Raw genomic sequence first — 27,019 nt, forward strand, 5'->3', positions numbered from 1 at the left:
ATTACCATAAATTTGACTTGGGCTGTTTCTCAATATGCATTCTTCAGCCATCCTGCGTCCTCATGTTCTCGTATAACGTCATCATCAACTGTCAAAGTTCAGTTCCAAACTCAAAGACCGCAAGAACGGAGGACGTTTGACAGTTTCCGGATGTGTTCTTGATAGAGGATGCATCGATGCAGATTTGAACGCAAAACTTGCTTGAGAAGTCAGAAGTTATTGTGGCTGATGAAGGAGGTGGGAAGCACAGTATTTTATATACAAGTTCAGAGATATGACTTATTTGTTTCAGGAGTTTCCCTAAATGAAACGATGAAAGATACCATGAAAATCTTCAATAAAGCATAAACACATCAAGAGTGTCTATTTGCCGAAATTCATATTAAAATTAGTTTTATTTGTATTGTGCAACTTATATTTGTAAGGTCTTTATGAACAGTATATATTGTGAAAAGGGGAAAACAATAAATCGTTGTATGAATGTTGTAATGTTTAAGAAATTTTCCATTAAAACGTGTGAAGTTAATGTGACCATCAGGAAGAACCAGGAAGGAATGCAGCATCTCATTTCTCAGAGGACGTAGTCTCTGTTCTTCCAGTCTCTCGAGTTCGTTCTACCGAGGTAACTTGGCAAGACCGGTCTCCACAAAAACACAAGTCCGTTCTCTGTATTCTTGGATTTGAGAAACAGCCTTGATTTTAACTCCCCTCGATACCCACACAGGCGAAGATGTGCCGTTCCTCACCGCCAGTTCCCATTGAAAATTAATGACTTCCGGCTACTATGACGCTCTTGTCACTTTCGGTGTGAACGTACAGCGAGGCGACATTGTCAACCACTAAGCCACCATGCCACCCCACTGTCTAATTATGTTAAACAATTACAAAAAAAAAAAGTTGTGATTTCCCCCCAGCAGCTACAAGACATTCATTAAATACATATAAGGCTGAACTTTCAAAGTGCATGTTTACATCCAGTCTTATGAGAATAGACAATTTCTGCACCTGCTTTGCACTGAGGCAATCAACTCCTTTTCTTTTTCTGTCACACACACAAACACAGAGTTTGTTCTTTTGTCGTAGCAGTGAGGAGGTGGACGCTTATCTGAGCGCACGAAGGTTAAACAAACAGCTGTTTGAGTGCTACCAAGTCAGCGGTGTAGAAACAGTCTATAACAGCTCAGCACAAAACCTGATCTCCTTTAACACACATGAACACTCCTACACGCACAGGTACAGTATGTGTGTGTGCTTCATATTCCCATGGGCCACTTCCATTTTATGATAACCCTTGCTAGTGCTGCACCTTCAGAACTGCCTTAATTATTTGTCCCATAGATTCATTAAGGTGCTGGAAACATTATTTGGAGATTGTAGCCTGTATTAGCACAATAGCTAGCTGAAGATTTGTCAGCTGCACATTCAAGATGTGAATTAGTTTTACAACAACTCACAGGTGACTTGGGAGGCCGTTTAAGTATAGTAAACTACCTGTCATAGCCAGAAACGTATGGACATGCACAACAATATTCAGGTAGAGAGATTAAGATAAGCAATAGTATCGTAATAGTAGTAATAGTGTTGCGTATTCTGCATAAATTGCAAAAAGTTCTCATAAAACTAATTTCTTTGCAGTTTGCTAAATTGTAATGCTTCAGGAAAATAAATGGTTAAATGTTTAAAGTCCAACACTTTAAAAGCTGCAGGCCTGTTTCTTCACACAATCCAGAAATGTATCTACCGTGAATGCTTTGTGTACACTGCATGGATTTCCCCTCATAGAAACCAACACCTTTCTTCAAATCTCCTTCATAATAAATTAACATATCAAGCACATTAACAACAAAACAGAAAGCTTTCCTTCTCCCCAACTCAAGCATTCACACACCTTTCACTTATTTGTTTCATTCACACAAATAAGTCACGTTTTATGTACGAGAATTACACTTATTCATTTTCATTTCAGCTTAGTCCCTTTATTAATGTGAGGTCGCCATAGCGGAATAAACTGCCAACTTATCCAGCATATGTTTTAGGCAGCAGATGCCCTTCAACCTGCAACCCATCACTGGGAAACATCCATACACACTCAGTTACACACATACACTAGACAATTTAGCTTACCCAATTTACCTATACCACATGTCTTTGAACTGTGGGGGAAACCGGAGCACCCGGAGGAAACCCACGCGAACACGAGGAGAATAAGCAAACTCCACACAGAAATGCCAACTGATCCAGCCGAGGCTCAAACCAGCGACCTTCTTGCTGTGAGGCGATCCTAAGAGAGTTATAATCTAACCTTAAATTACTTTGACCTTAAAATGTTTTTTTTTTTTTATGTAAAACTGCTTTTATTCTAGCCGAAATAAAGCAAATAGGACTTTCTCCAGAAGAAAAAATAGTATCAGACATACTGTGAACATTTCCTTACTCTGTTAAATATCATTTGGGAAATATAAAAAAAAGAAAAAAGAAATAATGGCTAATAATTCTGACTTCAACTTTACTGTATATGCCTCTCTCTCTCTCTCTCTCTCTCTCTCTCTCTCTCTCTCTCTCTCTCTCTCTCTCTCTCTCTCTCTCTCTCTCTCTCTCTCTCTCTCTCTCTCTCTCTCTCTCTCTCTCTCTCTCTCTCTCTCTCTCTCTCTCTCTCTCTCTCTCTCTCTCTCTCTCTCTCTCTCTCTCTCTCTCTCTCTCTCTCTCTCTCTCTCACATTTCACATTTTTTTTTCACATTTCACATTTTAGGTGCTTTATTGGCATGACAAATAACTGTACATTCGTATTGCCAAAGCAGTGCAGCGTCGCTGCGTACAGACAAGACAGTGCAAAAAGGGCAGTAGTGCAAACAAATATATAAACATAAAATATAATATAGAAATAAAGAAAAGAAATGTAAAAAATAAAAATAGATTAATAAAAATAACAATATATCAGTAGAACTAAAAAATATTAATAAAAATAGATTAATGGTAATTTGTGAAACAGGATGAAAGTGGTGACAATAATATCAACAGTAAGTCCACGAGTAAAGAGTTCCTGTGTTGTGCGTTGGAGACAGTTGGAGACTCTCTCTCTCTCTCTCTCTCTCTCTCTATATATATATATATATATATATATATATATATATATATATATATATATATATATATATATATATATATATATATATATATATATATATATATATATATATATATATATATATATGTGTATGTGTGTGTGTGTGTGTATGTGTGTGTGTGTGTGTTTGTGTTGCATATAATCTCTCTAACGTGTCTTACCATCTAGCCATTTAGTTAGTTTAGCTTTACAGAAAATAATACATAAAACAGATTTAAACATTGGTAAGTAAAATCACGATCAAAGCAATTTGAAATCATTGCAAATGATGGACGAAGAATTGATCATGTCTAAAAGTTGAGGTTATATCTGATGTAGAAAAAGTTAAAATGCACCTATATATGCATCACTTTACTAAAAGGAAATAAGCTTATAAGCCACTTTTATTTAAATGTTTATTACAGTTAGTTTATTACAAAATAATTACAAATTACAAATATTTTAACTTGAATATTTAATAATATGACTTAAGTTTTTTTTATATTTCCCAAATATTTCTAGTCAGGTTTAAATGAACTTGCAATTTAGGAATTTATTTTTAACATTTAGGCTTGCTGCAAAACACTAAATATTCCAAACATTTTCACCCCGATAAACATAACAAAATGTCTAAATATCTATTAAAAAGTTGCATGCTCATGACGTACTGTCTGAAAGACTCCAGAGCCAAAGTCGTGTGTAGGTGTATTAGTGTGGGAGAAAGTGAGACGGGTAAAGTGAGGGCAAGGATTGAGTGTGTCCAGTATAGATGAACTGTCTGCATGAGGTGACGTAAGTCCTCTGTGAGAGCGAGCAGAGAAAGCACTCTGTTGTAGTCTGTTGCTTAAAGTCAGCAGAGAGAGAGAGAGAGAGAGAGAGAGTGAGAGAGAGAGAGAAAGAAATCGATTGATGAGTAGAGAGGTGGGGAAACCACAACACATTTCATTTGGCTGAAGGGAACCTCCATTATTTTCAATGCTGGCTCCTGCACCGTGTTTCTCTCAAGCAGACGTGCTTATCTCACCACGTTCAGCCTCGGACTCGTGAGTCAGCAAATGCTGTCAGCTGCTTTCCAAACAACCAGGAAGACCTTACATTACACTCCTTTGTCTCCTCAAGGCTTTCTTTTGCAATCAGATGCACAACTTAGTCTCCAAACATTCCCGCTGATCTGCTTTAGTGTGTAAACTGTATTTACTTTACAGTCCAAAGATCAGAGTGGAAGGGATTCAGATTATATTGTTGCTGTCGTCTGTTTAGTCTCTGCTCGAGACAGCGGGCTTAAAACTAGGCTAACTCTACTGAGCTCCTTACACAATAGTGTTAATGCTTCTTAACATAGCGGCTGAAGAAAGCCAGGAACCATGAGAGCTTTGATAAGACATCAACCGAAACAGAAAACATAAATGGTTTTGCAGGAAATCTAAATAAACATACTTCACTGTTCAAACGCTTTGTGGTCAGAACGATGAAAGAAAATGAAATGGATGCAAAAAAACTGACAAAAAGTAACAGTTTATAAGAAAAACTCACATAAATTATGTATTTTTGACTTAAAAAAAATTATTTTAAAAAGTGTATTAAGCAGTGCAAGTGTTTTAATTGCATATTAATTATTTAGGAAGTGGGCGGCACGGTGGCTCAGTGATTGGTCACCTCACAGCAAGAAGGTCACTAGTTCAAGTCCTGACTAAGTCAGTTGGCATTTCTGTGTGGAGTTTGCATGTTCTCCCCTTGTTCACGTGTTTTTCCTACAAGTGCTCCGGTTTAATCCATAGTACAAAGACATGCTGTTTAGATGAATTGGGTAAACAAAATTGACAAGCGTGTGTGAATGTGAGAGTGTATGGGTGTTTCCCAGTACTGGGTTGCAGCTGGAAGGCCATCTGCTGCATAAAACATATAGTTGGCAGTTCATTCCACTGTGGTGACCCCATTCAGGCACTAAGCCAAAGGAAAATAAATGAATATTAATTGTGCAAACTGCCATATCAGAATGATTAATGAATTACACTGAACCTGCTGAATTTAATTAAATGGTGAATTACATCAGTTACACAAACAGTTACATGAAATTGTAATACTATTTTCACAATATTACTGTTTGCGCTGTATTTGATCAAATAAAAGTAGGTTTTTAGTCATGTGCATACCCTTTGTCATAAAATAGGGTTCAATTTTTCTCCCTTTGCATTTCTGTTGAACATTTCAATCCAACTTGGTGTGCAAATCTGAACCACTAGACTACGGCTGCGTTCCAATTCACGTACTATGCATCCTAAATTGTATTTGAAAGATAGAATTAGCATGTCCCATAGTATGTTGAAAAAGAGTATGCCAAAGGTTCCCTGATGGTTTACTACTTCCGGTAAAAATTCGAAGTGTATAAGCGTCCATACTCTAACCGCTAATATTGCCCACAATACATTGCACATTGGATGTGAATTTGATTATAACTAAAAACTCGGGTAAAACAAACTACAAACATGGCGGACACGCGAGATCAAGCGTCAAGTAGAGAGGCTTCAGTAAAGTTGTTTGAGTGATTTTTAACCAATATCTAGCCAACTGGAACATAACTAAACCACATTTTTCGTGTTATATTTCATCTGCAACAATAATGTGAACTTATATATCAAGATATGTTTGGACATTAACTTCTGAATGCATAATTACCCAAAGAGCTGAGGAGATTCCCTGCATAAACGACTCAGGAACGGCAGACTATCCTGCTGCTGCTTCCCTTCAAGGAAGTATGTCCCAAAGCTTGCATACTTCTGTGTTACACACTCAAAAGTATATACTTTTAGGGTGTAGTATAAGTATGCAAATTGGGACCCAGCATACCTAAAAAAGTATCATTCAGCTTTCTGCTAATATTTGTTTTGCACTTTGTGATTACACAAACTAAACAGTAATCTATATGCATACGTTGTTAATGTGACATTTAATGATAGACAGATGGAAGTGCAGTCTTTATTTACGGAAATAATTCCCAAACTGCTTTGTTTTTTCGTGGAACATAAAATAGTTTTTTTGAAATGTCAAATAAATCTGGGATTAAGATGATTTTGATTAACTTTTTTCGACCACTTAGCTGATTTCTTTAAAGTAAGGTTCAATAGGCATGAGATAGTTCTGATCTTTTCATCTGGCAGGAAAAAATAAATTAAAGCAATTTATATTTAAACGTGAATGGTGACCACAAAGCAAATGGTGACTACAAAGCAACATTTATACTTCTTCATCAACTGATCGCCATACCCACCCCGCATACCTTACACATAGCAGGTGCCTTTGTGAGCAAGCATTAATACTTGCCATTAATACTAACATTCCTGAAATGCTAGTAGGCAACAGAGTTTCATTTCCAGTGTTTTAAGTTTACACTGCTAGAAATAGCTCACACTTATTCAAAGAAGAAAGAGGTGGAACTGGTAAACTAGGGCTGCCCAATATAGAGTTCAAGTACCAATATCGCAATGTGCACAATCACAATAGTCACATCACAAGATATGCAATGTTGAGTCTGAATTAGTTGACCAGAACCCACTGCTAAGTTTAGCCATAATAGAGTGAGCTTATCATTTGCATGTGTTTTTAACGCTGTGACTGAGTATTAAGAGAGTTTAAAACATTTGGGCACAAATAACTATGATGTTTTGGAGGTGAAACAAAGATCAATTTTATTTCTATTTTTTATTTCTATTCAATTCTCTTTCTTTCTTTCTTTCTTTCTTTCTTTCTTTCTTTCTTTCTTTCTTTTCTTTCTTTCTTTCTTTCTTTCTAGTACAAACAGCTACAGTACAAAGTGAAAGCAAGATTATTTTACTTCATTGGCAGATAATTTTGATTGTATTAAGGAAAATCTCTTAATTTTGATTTATTTATTCTGAAGTTGGAAACAAAACAATATTTTTACTTGATCTAAGATTTTTTTTAGATATTTAAACTAGAAACGAGACAAAATCATGTGTTTAGTGATTATTCAATTACTGTATCTGAATACAAACTTGAAAATTCGACAGAAAACTGTCAAATAGAGTTATTCAAAACATCTTGTGAAACTGTATTTGTATTGCAATATTTAATGAAGAAAAAATAAAATAAATCGCAATATAAGATTTTTCCAATATCGTGCAGTCCTACGTTCAGCAACTTTAATCATAAAATGAACACAAATGTATCCATCTGGAGCTCCTCTGCAGGACTCAACGCTTGTTCAACACTTGCCACCTGCCTCACACTGCTTCCACACCCACACTCATCACCGCTACCAGGCCGACCAATCACAGAACTTATGCTCTGTGTAGTCGTGACATATAGTTACATTTGAGGGGTGTACATCAGTGTAAAGAGACTGTACGATGGCTATGCCAAACCTGTCAAGTGCACTTGATGCAGAGGTATAAATATGCCTTCAGGACAGGTAAGAAAGCACTTTTTTCCCCATCTAAAAAACTTGGCCAGTGTACTTCAAAAATAGCTCCATTTTAAGAATGAGGTCAGTAGGTTGAAATTAGGTAGTCTTTAGTGACTATTTAAAAGAAAGCCTAGTGAGGTTGCATTTTTATCTGCCACCAAAAATGGTCAAGCTCTAAACATTTCCAATCTCATTCATGTATATTTTGTCCACCACTTTGATTGACATGAATATACCTTGATTAGATATAAAAGGCCTCACACAAAGGTTATAATAGTTCTGGATTTTTCTATAGTTTTAGTTTCTATTTCGTTTTGACTTTTTGTTTTCAAATTCAGTTAGTTTTAATTAGTTTTAGGGGTAAATTTAGTTTTTATTAGTTTCTATATTTTGAAATGACTTAGTTTTAGTTTAGTTTTTATTAGTTTTAGTGGTAGTTTTAGTTTTTTTTTCTTAATGAGAATATTTGTTAGGTGTGAGATTCAAAATCAACAGGATAAATATAGTATAATAAAAACTCAGTCATGCATTTTTTGAAACCTGTGTTTAGAGGACACATGAACACCATCATCTACCACAACAATCTACCCATCCTCAAATTCAAATCTAACAGCTCACAAGACAGCAGCCCTAAGTACAATATGTGTGCAAGGCTGCTCTGAGGTTAGACTCACAGTAGTGATGGGAAGTTTAGATCTTTATGTTAGGACTCAACATTATGTAGTCAGCCATAGTAATTTCAGTCAGTTAAAACATCACCATGATCTGAAAAATGTCTTACAGTAAAGCTTTGCAACCCAACTGAATCATGATTCACTTATTTAAATTCCATTACGATTTTCTGTTATGAAATAAACTTACGTTTTTCACCAGATCCTCTTATTTAAGCCCTTGGTTCACTCGCGCTGCCGTTGTTCAAATTTAGTTCAGTCACAGCAGGCTGTACTGTTTGTGTTTGTTTCACTGAATCACGCATGCAAAGTATTATTGGTTTACCGCTTCTCAATGTAACGTTACTGTTCTAATAACTGAATAAGAGTATATATTTGATTATTTAGAGTCAGATGGGGTATTAGGCTTGTTAAAAAGTAAGTATTTTGTAGATAAGTGCTTACTGGAGACAAATAATTTCAAATAACTCAGTTCAATCTGGTGAACTAGTTCAACCAGTACACTTAGAAGATCCGGCTAAAAAGAATTTGTTCGTAATCGCGATACAGAAATAAAACCCATTATTGGGCACAAATGTGTTAAAGTAATAGTTTTATGTCTCTGTATTTAATGGTGTCACCGTGCTGCTGTCATGTCCACTCACTGTTTTTGTTACGGGAGCAACAGCGAGGATGAGCTCGATCTGGTCAGTGGCAGCAGGAGACTCTGTGGTGCGGAAGGGTCAAACACCTGCAGCGCGGATTATATTTACTTCTAAAAGTCTTACAGTAAGATTATGTATTAAATACATTCGCAAATACGAAAACGCAGGAGTTTTTTGCTATAATTTTAGTTAGTTTTATATGTACACAATACAGTTTCAGTTAATTTTAGTTTTAAAAAAAAAAACTTTTATTTTTATTTCAGGTAACAACAAATATTTTGCAGTTTAGTTTTCGTTTTTTTGGTCGTTTTTGTTAACTACAATAACCTTGCCTCACACTGAAAAAAATATTTATTGGAATTACTACTTTTTTTTTTTACAACCATTGCAACGTGATTGGTTTCAAACAGTTTATATGGGCTGAATTTAAACAAATTAAAAACAAACAAAGAACATTGATAACACACTTACCAAATCTGTAGAGACAGGACTATCAAGACCTGACACTACATCTTTTTTTAAAAGAAGACGAGTGGCAAATTGAGATTTTACCATTTCCAGATTGGAAATAAATGTTCCTTACAAACATATTTTTGTTGCATGTTAGCAGACCACTGTAATCCACACATGTGGGTCCACACACAAGCTGTGCTCTCATCGTGGGGAAATGGAAACAAAACCTTCATTGCAGCACATTTATGCAACACTGATGACCCATATCACTGATGTCTCTAAACAATTCTTCTAATACTTGTTTGAATTAAGGTTGGCAACACAACATGGCGCCTCTTTGAACACTGTAACAGGTAAAAGGAGCCTTTGGAGATATATCATGCATATAAACAAAGCTGCATCTCGTTCAAAATAGAATGCGCTGATTGATTCTAACCAAGTCTCTCCAATGAATTAATAAACAGATGTGCTGAAAACTCAATGACGTCACTTTGTACCAGCCGATACAGACAGCCAATCTCCACAATCTCATCGCTCAACTTATTTAAGCCAGAAGAACTAATTTGCTCTAAACAATGCAAAAACAACCAATTTTCCATTTTTAATGAAATATATGTGCCCTAATAGTGTTTTTAGCTACATGGGACACGTATACGAGCGTCAAAATAAAAAAAAAAATGTGTTTTGCTGTTTTGTGACCCTTTAAAATGAGTTGAAACAACAGAATTCTTGAGTTTTGTTGGGGACAGCTTTATTGTTTTATGTTCAATTCACTTAAATTTGTAAAAAAAAAAAAGTAATGTGTATTTATTTATATAGCGAATTTCTTGTTTATGGCCATACACCCAAAGCGCTCCACAATCATGAGGGGTGGGGGGGGGTCTCTCCACACCACCACCAGTGATGATTAAGTTAAGTTAATAGATTTTTGCTGAGACAACATGAAGGTATTGTGTGGAACCCAGCATTTCTTAAAATGAGGTTTGGAAGCAAGTACATACTTTTTTCAACGTTTGAGTGAGTGTGAGGCATTCAAAACACCATACAACTATTTACGATTGCGTTTTAAAAGTCCCTTTATAACTTCAAAAACAGAACAGTTTCAGCACATAGTTGGGAGCACAGGCAACCCATTCTAGCTCCCTGCCTGAGACTCCAGAGGAAAAAACGTCAAGCATTCTTGGCAGGCGACGCAAGAATGTGCTGAGATTGGAAATGATTTGGGTTCTCAAGGGGGCCGTGCATTTTTTCATCTACAGCGTGGTTCAAAAAGACCTCCTGTCTGTCCAACATTCCGACAATAAGCTGAAGCGTGCCATCCAAATATTGCACAGAGCAGCAGTGCCTTTAACAAATGCTGGGCGAATTCAGCACAGTACTGTCTCCGCTGCCCGCTTTTTACACCCTTGTCTGGTCCTACACCCAAGAGACTCAATAACTTCACAAACCAGAAAGCTGAGCTCAGTTTTTGCTAGCGTTCAGCAGAAAGGTCTCTGCTCTTGAAAGACAGCTCAGTAACAGAAGATATGAACGCACTTCCCCATTTGCTTTCAAGCTGTTAGATCTGCTCAAAAATGGATGCTAAATCTTCCAAGATAATATTTCTGTTCAATATATGGAGTGCAAATAACTATAACAGAGCACAAAATAAAATAACACCAGAAGCAAATATCAGAATAACAATTAAAACTGATCTACAGCATCTCAAACATAACCAATTCCATGTTTCAATTGATCAGTGGAAACAAAACAAAGAATAAAATAAAAATCAGGAATGGACACACTAGTGAGATCAAATCAATGCACATTGCCATAAACAAATTAAAATTACTAAAAATGTAGTTGGCAATGCCACTTTTTTATACTCGTAATTGTTGCTTTGGTTGTGAAGTACTTGTCCATGAATATAAGCTAAATATGCAATGTGCATGACATCACTGCTAATGACGTAGTGTTTTGAATTTACAAATTGGATTTGTGCATTTTTGAATCGTGCTTCGCATTTACAAATTGGATGTGTATTTTTGAATGATGTTTTAAACTTATGAATTGGATTTTTGCATTTCTGAATGGTGTTTTGAATGTATGAATTGAATTTGTGTATTTTTTAATCTTGTTTCAAATTTTCTATATAGATTTGTGTATTTTTTACAAATTGGATTTGTGTATTTTTTAATTGTCTTTTGAATTTACGAATTGGATTTGTGTATTTTTTAATCGTGTTTCAAATGTATGAATTGGATTAGTGTATTTTTAAATCATGTTTTGAATTTACAAATTGGATTTGTGTGTTTTTAAATCGTATTTGGAATTCATATATTGTGTATTTTTGAACCGTGTTTCAAACTTACAAATTGGACATGTGTTTTTGAATCATGTTTCGAATGTATGAATTGTGTATTCTTAAACTAAGTTTCTAACTTACGAATTGGATTTGTGTATTTTTACATCATGTTGCAAATGTATGAGTTGGATTAGTGTATTTTTAAATCATATTTGGAATTCATATATTGTGTATTTTTAAACCGTGTTTCATTTCTTTCTTGTCGGCTTAGTCCCTTTATTAATCTGGGGTCGCACAGCAGAATGAATCGCCAACTTATCCAGCAAGTTTTTACGCCTCGGATACCCTTCCAGCCACAACCCATCTCTGGGAAACATCCACACACACATTCACACACACACACTCATACACTACGGACAATTTAGACTACCCAATTCACCTGTACCGCATGTCTTTGGACTGTGGGGGAAACCGGAGCACCCGGAGGAAACCCACGCGAACGCAGGGAGAACATGCAAACTCCACACAGAAACGGAGCCGAGGCTCAAACCAGCGACCCAGCAACCTTCTTGCTGTGAGGCGACAGCACTCCCTTCTGCGCCACTGCTTCGCCTGAACCGTGTTTCAAACTTACAAATTGGATATGTGTATTTTTGAATCATGTTTTGAATGTATGAATTGGACAACAATGTTAGCACAACTGATAAATGAAAGTAGTCCAGCACTTAACGTCCCACCTTCAGCTGAAAAAAACTGAAACTAAGACTGAAGAGAATGTTCCTTTTGCTTAATAAGATTATATTATGTCACATCAGTTGTGAGGAAATTACTGTGTGTGCTTTCAAGATGCATACAAGATTATCTGTGCTTCGGTCAACGGCTCACTATTATTTGTTATAAATGTAAAGTTGGTTTTGTATTTGCACATTATTTCAGTGACAACTTACTTGTGACACACTTCTTATAATGTTTACTATGGTACTTTGAACATTGGGTCTGAAATCACACGCAAGTATGACTTTAAACAACATTATCACTACTTATTTGACTCTGAACAATGTTGTACTTCAATAGTCATTGGCTGCTAATATAATTTCACTATTTAGGATTTGCAAAGACTAATTTTCAGAAATTATATTATTAATGCGAAAGTCTGAATGTCTAAATATTAAACCAATTTTACCTCAATCAGTTTGTTGGAGAGTTCTTGTAAAACAGATAAGGTCAACACAACAAGAGGATGTAACAGCCACCACAGTTGCAAACATTTCAGATCAGACATCTTCTGAGTCATGTTGCTTCTTACAAAACACAGTGACTGGACATAAAACGTTCACTTACGGTGCTACACAAGTTTATCTGCTTCGACATGGTTTGTTTCATCCAACAAAAAGACCCTGGCCAACCCAGTTCTTCCATTTGAACTATGTTTTGTAAAGCATGACATCACTTTAAAATATCATGATCTCATGACTTAGACCTCAACTGATTCCACATGTCCGTAAAATGGGGAAATCCCCGAGTGCAAGGCTTCCCAACACTTCTGACTAAAGGACAATGTAGAGCAGCCCATTGTCATATTATAAGCATTTTTAAGCTCTCTTCCCGGAAGTTTGCAAAAATATATATATAGTGAGGTAGTAACATTGTGTATGTGTACAACATCAGTATTAGTAATATTTAAATTAAATACATATAGTTTGCCCTTACAGTCTGTGAAGAGAAGAAAACAGAATATTTTAAAAGGTTTGTGTAACACTCGAGCAAGGAGAATAACATCGACATGACGTCACAACTGCAAACAAGAATCGTCACAACCAGAATGGTTACCTTTATCGCAATAAAGCTGCTGCTGGTGAATCAACACGCCACGGAGGCGGCAGTAAAGATGAAATAACAGACTGTCCATCTGTCTGGATGGTCTGACGTGAACTGCAGGCCAAGTTTACGTCGAACAAAGAGGATTTAGTATGGCACACACTCTAGGGCGAAATTAAACAGATGGAGCTCCTGCGGGAGCTTGCTGTTGGTGATATATTTACGTCTATTTGCTTGATATTATGAATTGCGAGTGTTCATGTTATGATTGAAGCAGGAGGGTGGACACAAGGCACGTTATATTAGTCAAAAGCAAAGTTTCTTTGTGTATTCTAATGGTTTTTATAAGCTTACCTGATACGGAGGTGGCGGTTCCTGATCTGGATCGTTGGCGTCACCGAAACTGGCCCTGTCTGACTGGGATTCGTGGAGCAAGGAGATATCATCCGAAGTGGGAGATTTCAGACAATTCCCCATCTCCTTTCCAAACTCCTTGTTGTCTAAATGTTGAAATCCTTCCTATCCCTTCCGCCCTTAATCACTCCAACCAGACTTCTGTCCCTTTAAACAGGACGACAAAACCCTCTATCATTCATTTACAACGATCCGATCACCATGAGAGATCCTGACGGAGAAAAACAAACCATTGTCGACACAAAGAAGCCTGGAAAAAGTGTCATACGCGGATATGAAACGATGTTTGTATAAATTCACACAGTCTAAACCTGTGAAACACGTCTTTTTGATTTAAAGCCTCTTTATGTAATGCTGTCCCTTTCTCTTCGTCTTAATAGTAAACACACTGGTTAGCCTTCCAGGAGATAATTTCCACAATATCAAATATGCGCTCGCTCTCAATGGCGACTCAGGCAATGTTGCCTTTCAGGCAGTCATTCTAAGTCCCGCCTCCGCACAGAATCCACCAATCAGTAGGCGTCTTCAGTAGTAAGGGCGCTATTAGTGGATACTCGTCACCCAATTAGATTGCAGACTTACAACACCAACAACAGGGGTTTAAAGCCTTTAAACTTGACCGCATTAGGCCGATTTAAAGGCATAGTTCACTTCAATTGTAAAATTGTCAGTTTGAAAAATAAAACGCACGACTTTCCCCTTTCCCCTGAAGAACAGATTGGAGGAATAACTAAACTGAGTGACTACTACATTATAACCAAATCGATGTCATGATGATTAAAGTGCAATTCGGAGGTAAAAATCCATCCAAGTTAATCCGGAGAAAAAGGGGTCGTCTTTCATATCTTCATTGCTTTTCTTGTTTAAATACCATATGGGAATTCGTATTTCTCAGTTTCCGTTTTTTTTTCCTGCTAGCTACTGATTGTTTCAGTGATTTTTACTGAAATTTCTTAAATGTAAAATAAACATGTTGTCATTCAGAGCATACAATGACAATCGTTCAAAATTACAGATATGCCATGTCAGAATTACTAGCCCCCTTATGTATATTTTCCCCCAATTTCTGTTTATCAGAGTTTTTTTCAACATTTCTAAACACGATAGTTTTAATAACTTATCTTTAATAACATGACAGTATAATGATGACCGTAAATAATGTTTTACTAGATATTTTTCAAGAAACTAGTATTCAGATTAAAGTGACATTTAAAGGCTTAACTAGGTTAATTAGGTTAACTAGGCAGGATAGGTTAATTAGGCAAGTTATTGTATAACGATGGTTTGTTCTGTAGACTATCAAAAAAAAAAAATAGCTTAAAAGGGCCAGTAATTATGACCTTAAAATGGTTTTTAAAAAACTAAAAACTGCTTTTATTCTAGTCTAAATAAAACAAATAAGATTTTTACCAGAAGAAAAAATATTATCAGACATACTGTTAAAATCTACTTGCTCTGTTAAACATAATTTCAGAAAAATTTAAAAAAAGAAAAAAAAATCTAAATTCTGACTTTAACTGTATGTGTTTATATATTTTATTTAGACAATACCATTCCAATGTTTTAACTTCAGAGGAATAAGAATAATTGGTGGATATAGATGTTTTATAACATTTTATTTCACTCTGAATGGTACTATTTTTAGTTGACACTTTATCAAATTGAAAGCGACTAATTACTGTCAAGACTATAACTCTTTAACTAATTTCTGGGTAAACTCTTTAAAAAAGCCCCCTTAAAGCTCAAAAAAGAAAGTCAGTTGGCATTTCTGTGTTGAGTTTGCATGTTCTCACATATTTGGCAAAAAAAAAAAAAGACAAAAATAGTAAAATCATTTGAAAGATGAGACTTTGTTTTTACTCTAATTAAAACTACAACAAAAATGTTATTTTATTACTGGATTTAAGGTTTGTGGAAACATGTATAATTAATTTTTATTCATCATCAACAAAGTACTAAAAATCAATAGTATTTAAAGATCATTCATTTGTTAATTTTACTTTGGCTTTGTCACTTATTTATCAGCAGTCGCCACAGCCAAATGAACCGCCAACTATTCCGGCATATGTTTTACACAGCGGATGGCCTTCCAGCCACAACCCAGTACTGGGTAACACCCATAACACCATCAAATTCACACACTCATAAACTAAGGCCAATTTAGCTTATTCAATTCCCCTATGGCGCATGTCAGTGGGGGTAACCGGAGCACCCCGAGGAAACCCACATGAACTTGGGGAGAACATGCAAACTCCATGCAGAAATGCCAACTGGCCCAGCCGGGACTCGAATCAGCGACCTTCTTGCTGTGAGGTGACAATGTTAACCACTGTGCCTTTATCAGATCTTTATAGAACAAAACACATTTCCATGTAATCAAAGTGATTCATTACTGCCAAGCACTTCCTTTCATATTCCACAGAAGACTATAACTCTTGAACTCATTTCTGGGAAATCTCTTTAAGAAAGTCCCCTAAAGCTCAAGAAAGAAAATCAAAGGAGATGTCTTTTGGAATGCTATTATATACTTTAATTTTAAATTAGAAAATGCAAATTTAGTATTTACAGGAATGTGTTTACACAATAGCCATGCACCACACACAGGATTTGCTGACCTCTATAGCCCAAAGCCTGGAAAACATTGGTCTCAAACTCAATTCATGGAAGGCCACAGCTCTGCACAACCCTAATCAAACACAGCTGATCCAGCTAATGTAGAGACTTTTAAGCAGGTGTGAGTTAATAATGGTTGGAGCTAAACTGTGCAGAGCAGCGGCCCTCCAGGAATTGAATTTGAAACCACTGCAATCAACTGAAATCAGTAAGAATGAGGGGGAAACAACCATTACAATGAAAACTACATTCATTAAAACATTTTTGGGCACATTTGATCTGATGAGGTGAATTCATCTTTGGTAGACTGGATCCCATAAAACAGGCACTGTAAAGATAACACTGCAGAAGGATTAATACCCATTGACGCTATTGAACTATTCGGGGATAAGTTTATAAAGCACAAGCCTTTGCAGTATCTAAGGACTATGCTGTGTTTAGTTACTGGAGCTCCATGCTATGGGGAAAAGCTCCATCAAGTAACATTCACACAGAGAACAAAGTACAATCCTCTGTGCTCAAGCAGCTCGGTTTTTCTTTCTTTTCCTAGTGTAAGGCTGCAGTGGTTGTCAATGCATTGCTCGCGTTGGCTGGTGCTGACATGCCAGCCTGTCCTGCATGTATCTAAAAGACTTGTTTGTTTGAGCGTAAGTAGGATCTGGACTGAGTCCACATGAAGGAGACTGCCTTTCTAAAAGACACATTCAGCTGCCCACTTAAAACGGGACATTTTTGAAACACGCCATAATATTGAATAAATAGAAACTAATAAACCCGACAACACTAAACAAATCTTCCAGTTTACATTCTGATTTTTGTTTTCATGAAGATGCTTGTTTTCTCTTTTTTTAAAGACACTTCTAAAACTGAATATGTGCACAAAGATAAATGTACACAAAGTAATCCTGTGCATGAGATTTGACAAGGCCACATTACTCTAATCAAAGAGTAACCCATGATATCAAAACACACATTCATGACCTCTGAAGAATAGGTTTATTTTATAACCTATTTAAACTCCAAAGGTTAAAAGTAAACTAATATTTGTGCATATGTAAATCCAAATAAAGTGGTTCGCTGTCGGTCACAGACATGTCTAGGCTGCTGATGTCACAAGGTGACCAATAATGGAGAGCATTACCAATAAGAGCTCTGAAAGCAGCCAATAATGATTTACAGATGGCCTTATTTCCTAATTCTGATTCCTAATTCTGATCGACAATATTCTAGATCATGTAGGGGTGTAACAGTACACAAAACTGAAAGTTTGTACCTGAGTTTGGTACAATGGGAAAACATTAAAAACATAAATAGCTTTTTTTCTGTTTATTTTATGCTAAAACAAATAAATTAATTTAAAGATTGATCAAAAATAACACAAAGATTGTTATTACTGGATTTAAGGTGCGTGGAATAATGTATAATGAATTACTATTTATTATGAACTGAAAGCACTTTGTGCTCTTATTCTTATTTATTTTAGTTTATCTTATTTTATTACATTCTTATAAAGTTTTATAGTAGTGTAGTAGGGCTGTCGCGATACCAGTATCATGATACCAAGTAGTATTGAAATACTGTAATTTATACAGTTGAAGTCAGAATTATTAGCCCCCTTTTGAATTTTCTTTTTTCTTTTTCAAATATTTCCCAAATAATGTTTAACAGAGCAAGGAAATTTTTACAGTATGTCTGATAATATTTTTTCTTCTGAAGAAAGTCTTATTTGATTTATTTTGGCTAGATTAAAAGCAGGTTTTTTATTTTTTAAACACCATTTTAGGGACAAGATTATTAGCTCCTTTAAGCTATTTTTTTCTATAGTCTACAGAACAAACAATCGTTATACAATAACTTGCCTAATTACCCTAACCTGCCTAGTTAACCTAACTAACCTAGTTAAGGCTTTAAATGTCACTTTAAGCTATATAGAAGTGTCTTGAAAAATATCTAGTCAAATATTTTTTAGTCATCATGGCAAAGATAAAATAAATCAGTTATTAGAGCTGAGTTATTAAAACTATTATTTCTAGAAATGTGTTGAAAAAAATCTCTGTTTTTAAAAATTAAACGGGGAAAATAATTCAGGGGGGCTAAAAATTCTGACTTCAACTGTAACTCAAATTATAAAGAAAATTGTCAGAAATATTATATTTTAAGAAATAATTGGCCTGCTTGAATTTAATTTATAACTCCCTTATGGCCAAAAAGTATTATTTGCACCTCACTTCACTTAAAATGTATTCATTCTTTTTTTGTAAGTCAGTTATCTACAAAATAAACAAAATCTATTAAAATAAATATACAAATTATACCAAATGAAATTTTTCCAACAAAATTAGCCTATATGACGTGGTCAAAAATTGTTTTAATGTTTCCTGTTGCTTTTTTTTTTTATATATATATTTTTCAGCCAGTCTAATCAGGTAACAATCCAATCTCACCCCGGTTTAATTTGACAAGGTTAATTAATCAAAAAGGTTTCTCGGCACCGTATTTCTGCATGGAACCAAACTGCAGCAAATTAAAGCTATGCCAACTGTTCACTAGTTTAAAGTTTTGGGCTTGTAAACAGTACGCACACACATTGCCATCTTTTACGTGCACAAGTTCGTCAATTCCAATGGAGGCCATGGTTTGCGTGCAAATTAGTGCCTTTCAGAAAGAGGTTCAGCAGTCTTTGACTACATTTATTCTATTTAAAAGGGAAATACTTAACTAACATAATGCGTAAATTTACATTAGACAAAACTATTTATTTATTTATTCATTTATTTTGTTCTGTCATTTATTTTCAGTATAAAATTGTTATTTTGTGCTGTATAAAATGGTAACTGATAACACTTTAAAATATAAGAAGTTTTCATGTGATTTTGAAATAAAAGAACGCATAATAATGGTGATAACCGTGATTATTCCTCAAACTATAATTGTACAATCAAAACCTCTAATCGTTGCATCCCTAGATGCAGCTACTAAATCATATTGATAGGAACAGAAATTAACCGATTCAGATGTGCGTTCGAACTGAAGCGTTAGAAAACGTGCAATAGGCTACCATTAAAAGAGCAAATTCTACACAGTTTTGTAACCTTAAAAGGCTCTACAGATTATTCAAATAAAATGTTTTTTTTTTTTTTTTGTTGCAAATGTGTGAGGATTTAGTGACTTTTAAACATGCAACATTATCTGTTGTAGATAAATCATTAATAATGATACTACTGTTTACAAACTACAGTGGCACCGTCAGTATTTTGGAGCCATAGTATTGCGATACTACCATAGTACTGGTAAACCGTGCAACCCTAGTGTTTAGTCCTGTGTTATGTTGTCAATTTATGTTGTTTGATGTAGCACCTTGGTCCTGTTTTGTCTAGAAAAAAAATATATTGCTTTGTTTCACTGTGTACTCCACTGTATATTGCTGAAATGACAATAAAGCCAACTTTACTTTACAACTTGACACTAAAAGATCATTTATAGTATATAAGAATCATTACTGGTTCATTCCTTCTTTCATTTTCTTTTGGCTTAGTCACTTATTTATCAGGGGTCGCCACAGCAGAATGAACCCATAACTGATTAATATAAAACTAAAAGTTTATCATGTACTATGGTTAAAACAACACTGTATTTGTTCAGTTCTTATGCATTCTGAACCAAAAGACCCATAACTAAATTTGTTCACTATGAATATGCATGGCAGCACGGTGGCTCAGTGGTTAGCACTGTTGCCTCACAGCAAGAAAGTCGCTGGTTCAAGTCCCATCTGAAACAGTAAGCATTTTTGTGAGGAGTTTGCATGTTCTCTCCGTGTCAACGTGGGTTTCCTCCAGCTGCTGCAGTTGCCCCCACAATCCACAGACATGTGGCATAGGTGAACTGAATAAACTCAATTGGCTGTAGTGTATAAATGTGTGTGAATGAGTGTGTATGGGTGTTTCCCAGTACTGTGTTGCGGTTGGAAGGGCATCCGCTGCGTAAAACATATGCCGGAATAGTTGGCGGTTCATTCCGCTGTGGCAATCTCTAAAATAGAGACTAAGCTTAAGGAAAAGAAATGAATGAATGAATATGCATACTGTTACACTCCTAACATTGTGTTTCATATCATTATCGTCATCCTCCCTATTAACAACACAAGTACAATATTCTAAAAGCATGATGTTATTTTCATGACATCACAACAGCATGATGTCATTTCTGGGTCTTGGCTAAATTGCATGGCACTTGACGTGACATATTCATGCAGCTGTTGTCCATGTACAGTAAAAATCTCTGTATGCGTTATTTAATCAAGGAGACGTCACTATAAGCTCGGTTTGGGTCATGTACTCTGTTAGTCCCTCTCAGGGCATTTGGCAACCCATGTCAAGCCTGATCTTAGTTGCTGTGACCCAGCGGAAACCCTAAGTGTTAAGGGCTGGAAGGTGAGGAATGGTATCCGTTCACAGCTGTGCCTCGGGCCTTATGTAGAGCTGCCTGAATCCGGAAGTGTGTTCGGGATTCCATGGAGTAGTTCTTGTAGTTTTGTCTAGAAAAAAAAAACATGGTTCAGAACTAATAAGGGCAAATGACATGACATATAAAATCTAAGGATACAACAATAGTTTTTGGAATTATATAAAGAAAAAAATTGGCCAAAAGCAATATTTATCACTTACCTGTTACTTTTTTTTACTTATCTGTATAGAAATACTAGCTACTTTAAAGCTACACTTTGGAATATTCAAAAGTAATTTAATATTTACATTTACGCAAAATCAAATTTTAATTGGTTAAAGGTCTCGTGAAATGCTTTGGAATGTGATTTTTTTAATTTTATTCGATGCTTGACGTAATCTCGACTGAAAAATGAAGAGAGGGTGGGACATAGAATAGCCCCTGTTTAAAAAACAGCCAATAATGTTTGTATTTTATCACAGCTCTGCAAATGAGAGTGGATGAGCTCGAGTGCATCAAATAAAAAGTAAATGAGAAGTGTCTTGAAGGGGGCGGGGCATGTCGAACACTAGAGAGCATTTGATTGGTAAAGATTTGATAAAAAACTGAAGTATGAGGTGACATGAGAAAATTGTTGATCCGTTTAGGTGGAGGAGACAAACTGCAAGGTTTAGGAAACAAAGCTTTAGATGTTTATATTAGGTTTATATTTTCCTAACGCAAATTTTGAAGCACACTAGATTATAGATTTTTTTAAAACTAACAGACTGAAACTAACATCTAAAAACTTGTATTTTAATTTCACTGGACCTTTAACCATCAGTCAAGTTAAGTCAAAATTTTAATTATAGAGCACTTTAAAAACACAGAAGTGAGCCAAAGTGATGTACAGAAATATCCAACAAAATAAGCATACTAGTATATAAAATACAAGATAAAATATAGCTAAATTACCTAAAACCTGGGCTTATAGGGGTGTATTAGTTCAGAGATATAAGGTGGGGCTTTTTGTTTCTTCTGAACTAATACGCAGAATAACTGATACACAGTATTATAACATGTTGATATCAGACTAGAGCCCTATTTCACTTCAGCCTAACAATGTTCTGCCTCGACAAAACTATTATTGCCGATTCAACCCTTGTCTACTTAATAACCCAGCCTTTGAAAAATACATTAATGCTAAATTGGATAAATAATGATAATGGCCAAGTTTCTGACTATTTTTTGGGATACCCTGAAGGCAGTCACAGGAGGCCATATTATTGCTTATGAAAAGGCTTTCAATAATATAAAATGTATTAACAACATTAATAACAAAGGAATATAGAAAATATGGATTTCAACAAGAGACATAATTTGGGGCAAGACCATTTAGAGATTTAAAAAGTGATTAAAGAATCTTAAACTCTATTTTAAAATTCACTGGCAACCAATAAAGCAAAGTGAACACATGGGAAATGTCATATTTGCGAGTTAACAGGCGTGCTGCAGCATTTTGCAACATTTGTATAAGGGCAATAGCTGACCTGCCACTCCCCACATAGTGTGCATTACAGTAATCTAATTGAGTGGTCATAAAAGCATGAAATACTGTCTCAAACTGTGGTTTTGGTATATATTGCTTTATTTTTACTAGTTGTCTTAATTGAAAAAAAGCTAGCTTTAACTACCACTTTAATCTGATTGTCAAATTTAAAATCTGAATAAAATTTCCACCCAAATTTGTGGCTGTAGGCTTAATATGCTGAGCTAACGAACCCAAACTAAATATAGAAGTCCCAGGATCGGTAAAATCAGGCGCCGGATCAGATTTCAGAGGTGTCGGATCTGGATCGAGCGTGTTCCGACACAAATTCAGCCCTGCTTTACAGACATAAGAAATATATCCAAATAAAGCTTGAAATCTGTACTATTACATAAACCAACTATTCTTAAAAACTTTTGTAATCTGTATGAAACAAACGAGAGGTACAGTCTACCCTGTCATGTGATGACGCACATCACATGACAGCAACTACTCAAACGCGCACAAACTTGTAAACAAAGAATCACTGTCATTTTTGCAGGAGATTCGCCATCAAGACTAAGTTGTGAATTACTTCAGTAGAGCAGCGCGATCAAACAAAGCATTATTCAGAGGATGATCATGTGTGGAGCAGCCATAAATGAGGTTGGTGTCGTGTTTTCGTTTCTTTCGAGCGTGCATGTGCATTGACCTGAGCAACCAGAAAATAAGCCAATTTTGTTTGATTCTAACATTTATAAAAGAAGCTTATAAAACCATTTCTGTTATTATATTATTAATTATAATATTATTGGTGATTCCAACTGTGCAATGTATTTGTAAGCTTGGCATACAGTTTTATAGAATTTGATGTTTCCCCATTCAGACTGCATGCCTGAGCATACTGCCCGAAAGGCATTTTAAAGATGGCCGCCGAGTAAAATGACTTGCCTTAAAGGGACTTTGGTGTAACCTATAAATGATTAAGTGTAAATGCATTAGTGTAAACGGCACCTTTGTAAGGGTATCTGTGCCTCCTTTAGGAAACTGATCAAGACTCCTGATAATCGGTTCTATCTACAAACTGTGTACATTGCTAATTAAAAGGTAAAAAAGATTCCCTGTCAGAACAAACTTACTTTGCGGCCTCCAGAAGTTTGATGGCTTCATCTATTCTCCCCTCCTCCAAGCACAGTAACCCATGTTCCAGCAATGCATTGGGCACCAGGTAGTGGTCATATTTAATCAGACTCTCACTGTATAAACACAAACCGAGAGAAAGAGAACATTTGCAAGGCCATTTTTATGGATCCAAATCTCTATTAGCCATGACATGCCGAAGATTAAAACATTAAATGTCTCTTATTCTATCGTGGAATCACAGAACATGTCGTTTTACATTAGATTTTACAATTCAGCATTTGCAATAGAAGTTTGCACCAAAAAATTAGGCCATGTCTACTTAAATCTACACAGAGGAAACCACAAACACTTCTTTTCATATCAGTGTGATTTGTTGCGAAGCAAAAGCGTAAGACTGACTTGCAGAGGACGAGGGTGAAGTAATGTTCTGCTTCCTCCTTGTAACCCAAGTGTTTGAGACAGAGGCCCTTCAGCAAACTAACCACACACTGGTCATCTGTGGTGAACTCAGTCCCTGCAGGCAAGCACACACACACACATTTATGTTACACATTTAGAAATGAAAATAATCATGCTTTTAACAGTTCCTGGTCGACAGAAAAATAATCAGATCATTCATTAAAGGGTTAGTTCCCCAAAAATATAACAATTACGTTATTAATAACTCACCCTCATGTTGTTCCAATCCCCTTCGTTCATCTTTGGAACACTAAACAATATATCTTAGATACAATTTGAGATCTCTCTCATCCTCCATAGACAGCAAGAATCCAGGAATGTCCAGAAAAGGAACCAATAACATTATCAGAACATTCTTTGCGACTTCAGTGCTTCAACTGTAATCCCACGAAGCTCAAGGACACTTGTGTGAACTACAAAAGTCAAAGTTGTTTTTACAGTTTGTTTGTTTTTTTGGTGTACAAGTGTGTTCTTGGAGCTTTATATGATGACAGATCAGCCACTGAAGTCACATGGAATGTTTTGACAAAGCATTTGGATCCTTTTTAGGATTTTGAAAGTCTCACAACTCTTGTTGTCTATAAAAAGGGTCAAGGAGCTTTTAGATAATAAAATATCTTAACTTGTGTTTTGAAGATGAAAAAAGGTCTCAGTGGATTGGAAAGAAATGATGGTGAGTAAATAATACTAGCCTTTTATTTTACTAACCCTTTAATTGTATAATTTGGATAAACTATTATTTAAAAGAACTATTACATGTAGAATTAAGAAACCTGTGTTATTGGCGACAGCGCTGGCCACTAAGTGAACTGCAGGCAAACACTTATTGCTCGTGTTTGCACTGTTGCACTAGGGCTATTTAATTCTAATCCGCTTGTTAAGTGGTGACGTGTTTGTGACGTATGTAATACTGTTTCCGGGTCCAAGCCGCCATTCATTTGAGTGGAGAAATCATTCGTTTATCATCACGTTTTATTCCCATCACACATTAAAGTTAATTTTACATAATGTCATAGTGTACACAACAATCTCTAGGCTTGCTGCATAACAAATACCAAAAATTTTACAATTTATAAAAAAAATAATCTCTTTCTGGCCATCGGATATTATGCATGGACATATATACTGCGATCGTCATTTTCAAAAGCATTAAATCGCTTTGTAAACGTTTATTATTACCATTTCATGAGTCTACCCATTCAGTTGAATAGAGCGCTTGGACCCGGAAGCCGCTTCGCGTGACGTCACACTTAACAAGCGGATTACTGCTTCTGGAATTATTCCTCACTGCTGTTGTGATTCCTCTTAAGTTCATTCTTAAACCCTGTCAGCAATTCATAAGCTACAGAGATCAACGTCATTTAATGCATGTACAGAGCGCTAACATGGTGTGTCTAAAATGCATGTGCGCTAGTGTGCCGTTTATAGTCTATAGTAAACCATCCATAAGAATCATGGATATACATTAGATATCACATACGGGCCCAGAGCATGCGTCAATAATGCCGCCATATTTGTGCAGTGCTCCCAGGACTGAAGTCATTCAACCGCACTTAGTCAAGACCGGTTGCTAATCTCAACATGCTTGATTGTTATTGAGGATTATACAGTCACTTGCTGCACTGACTATAAGGCAAAGTAGCACCAATTTGCTAGCTTATGCTTTTGTTGAAGAAAATCAGCGAAAATGTGAGTTAAATAGGACAACAAGATGCTGATGCCAGAAACTTGTATTATTGTTGGCTAATGATTCTTTCTTTGAAATGTAACTCATAAGGGTGCCCGATAACAGTGCCTGCACCTCAATGTTCACACTTTCCACTCTAAATTACTGTATATTAAAACATTTAGATTTTATTTAGAATAAAAAGGTGTATAGCATGCACATTGAGACACAAGGATTTCAATGGTTCACACGAATCATTCATAACGGAGATTCATTCACCAACGAATCTCTTTCTCCGTTAGAATGTATATATATATATATATATATATATATATATATATATATATATATATATATATATATATATATATATATATGTGTGTATATATCATTGCTTCGGATGGCCAGTCCACCACTGCACCTTGGTCCCACATTCATTTCAAAGGACCGCTAGCCTGTAGCAAAATGGTGGCTCTATTGACGCATTCCTTCCAATTGACAGCAATAGCATAGGTGACATCTAATAGTAATAGAGTATGTATTTTAAAACTGGGAATGGTACGTACAAGGTTTAATAATGCGGTTCCTAGTTATTTGGTGAACTATTTTCAAATGGTGAGGCAACAGCATTCATACAGTACTAGGGGTTGGGATTTTAATATTTGTTTATTTAAAATTTAGAAGTCTAGTGGGGAAAATATGTTTTTATATACATGTGCAATCAATCAATCGATCAATCGATCAAGAAAATAAAAGACTTGAGGAGGTTTAAAAAAGCTATCAAAAGATGGTTGCTTGATGAGGATAATTAGTTTGCATGGTGGATGATGATGTTTTATTTGATATGTTACTTGATTGTGAATAGAGTTGCAGCTGGAAGGCCATCCACTGCGTAAAATATATGCTGAATAAGTTGACGGTTCATTCCGCTGTGGCAACCCCTAATTAACAGAGGGACTAAGCCAAAAAGAAAAATGAATGAAAGAAGGAATGTATTTGAGAATTACTTTGTTTCTGTTTTAAAATGTGGAGGTACTTTTTATTTTATGCATCATCTGTATTTTGAAGCCATACTTTGTTTTATTTAACAGCGAGACCGCAATGGAAACAAGCCCAGGGCTTTGATGTGTTTTTATCCTCGACAATTTTTATTTCAAAATGTATGGGATATTTGTATTTTTGTACAGCTTGTCTAAAATCTGTCAAATAAAATTCAATTCAATCTATAGTATATACCTCAGATTATTAGCAAGCAAAAGTCTAATTATAAATGAGCTTTTTAAACTGACATAAGTACATGAGGGAAGGATGATTCCCCTTTATAGAACTGACTCTTGATTCTAAATACCTGGAATTTGATGAATCAATTATTAGACT

The 27,019-nt window shown here is 35.6% G+C and overlaps 2 protein-coding genes across 8 annotated transcripts in view; both read right to left on the minus strand.

Annotated features, from left to right (window-relative positions):
* Positions 1-14,302, minus strand: part of rnf11b (ring finger protein 11b) — a 39,911-nt gene extending 25,609 nt beyond the window's left edge. The window contains exon 1 of the mRNA NM_001128408.1: positions 13,752-14,302. Within this exon, the coding sequence (NP_001121880.1) occupies positions 13,752-13,874 (123 nt within the window). The 5' untranslated portion in view covers positions 13,875-14,302. The remainder of the gene's footprint in view (positions 1-13,751) is intronic.
* A 2,016-nt stretch (positions 14,303-16,318) lies between these two features.
* Positions 16,319-27,019, minus strand: part of ttc39a (tetratricopeptide repeat domain 39A) — a 48,827-nt gene continuing 38,126 nt past the window's right edge. For 6 of the 7 annotated variants that reach the window (XM_068223118.2, XM_002663097.7, XM_073910168.1 and 3 more), the window contains 3 exons: positions 23,917-24,031; positions 23,514-23,630; positions 16,319-20,958 (listed from right to left, as the gene is read on the minus strand). In XM_068223118.2, coding sequence (XP_068079219.1) covers positions 20,841-20,958; positions 23,514-23,630; positions 23,917-24,031 — 350 coding nt within the window. In that variant the 3' untranslated portion in view covers positions 16,319-20,840. The remainder of the gene's footprint in view (positions 20,959-23,513; positions 23,631-23,916; positions 24,032-27,019) is intronic. The other variant, XR_012384188.1, reaches the window with a different exon arrangement.

This window comes from Danio rerio, chromosome 8 (genome assembly GCF_049306965.1).
Source record: "Danio rerio strain Tuebingen ecotype United States chromosome 8, GRCz12tu, whole genome shotgun sequence".
Classification (NCBI taxonomy): domain Eukaryota; kingdom Metazoa; phylum Chordata; class Actinopteri; order Cypriniformes; family Danionidae; genus Danio; species Danio rerio.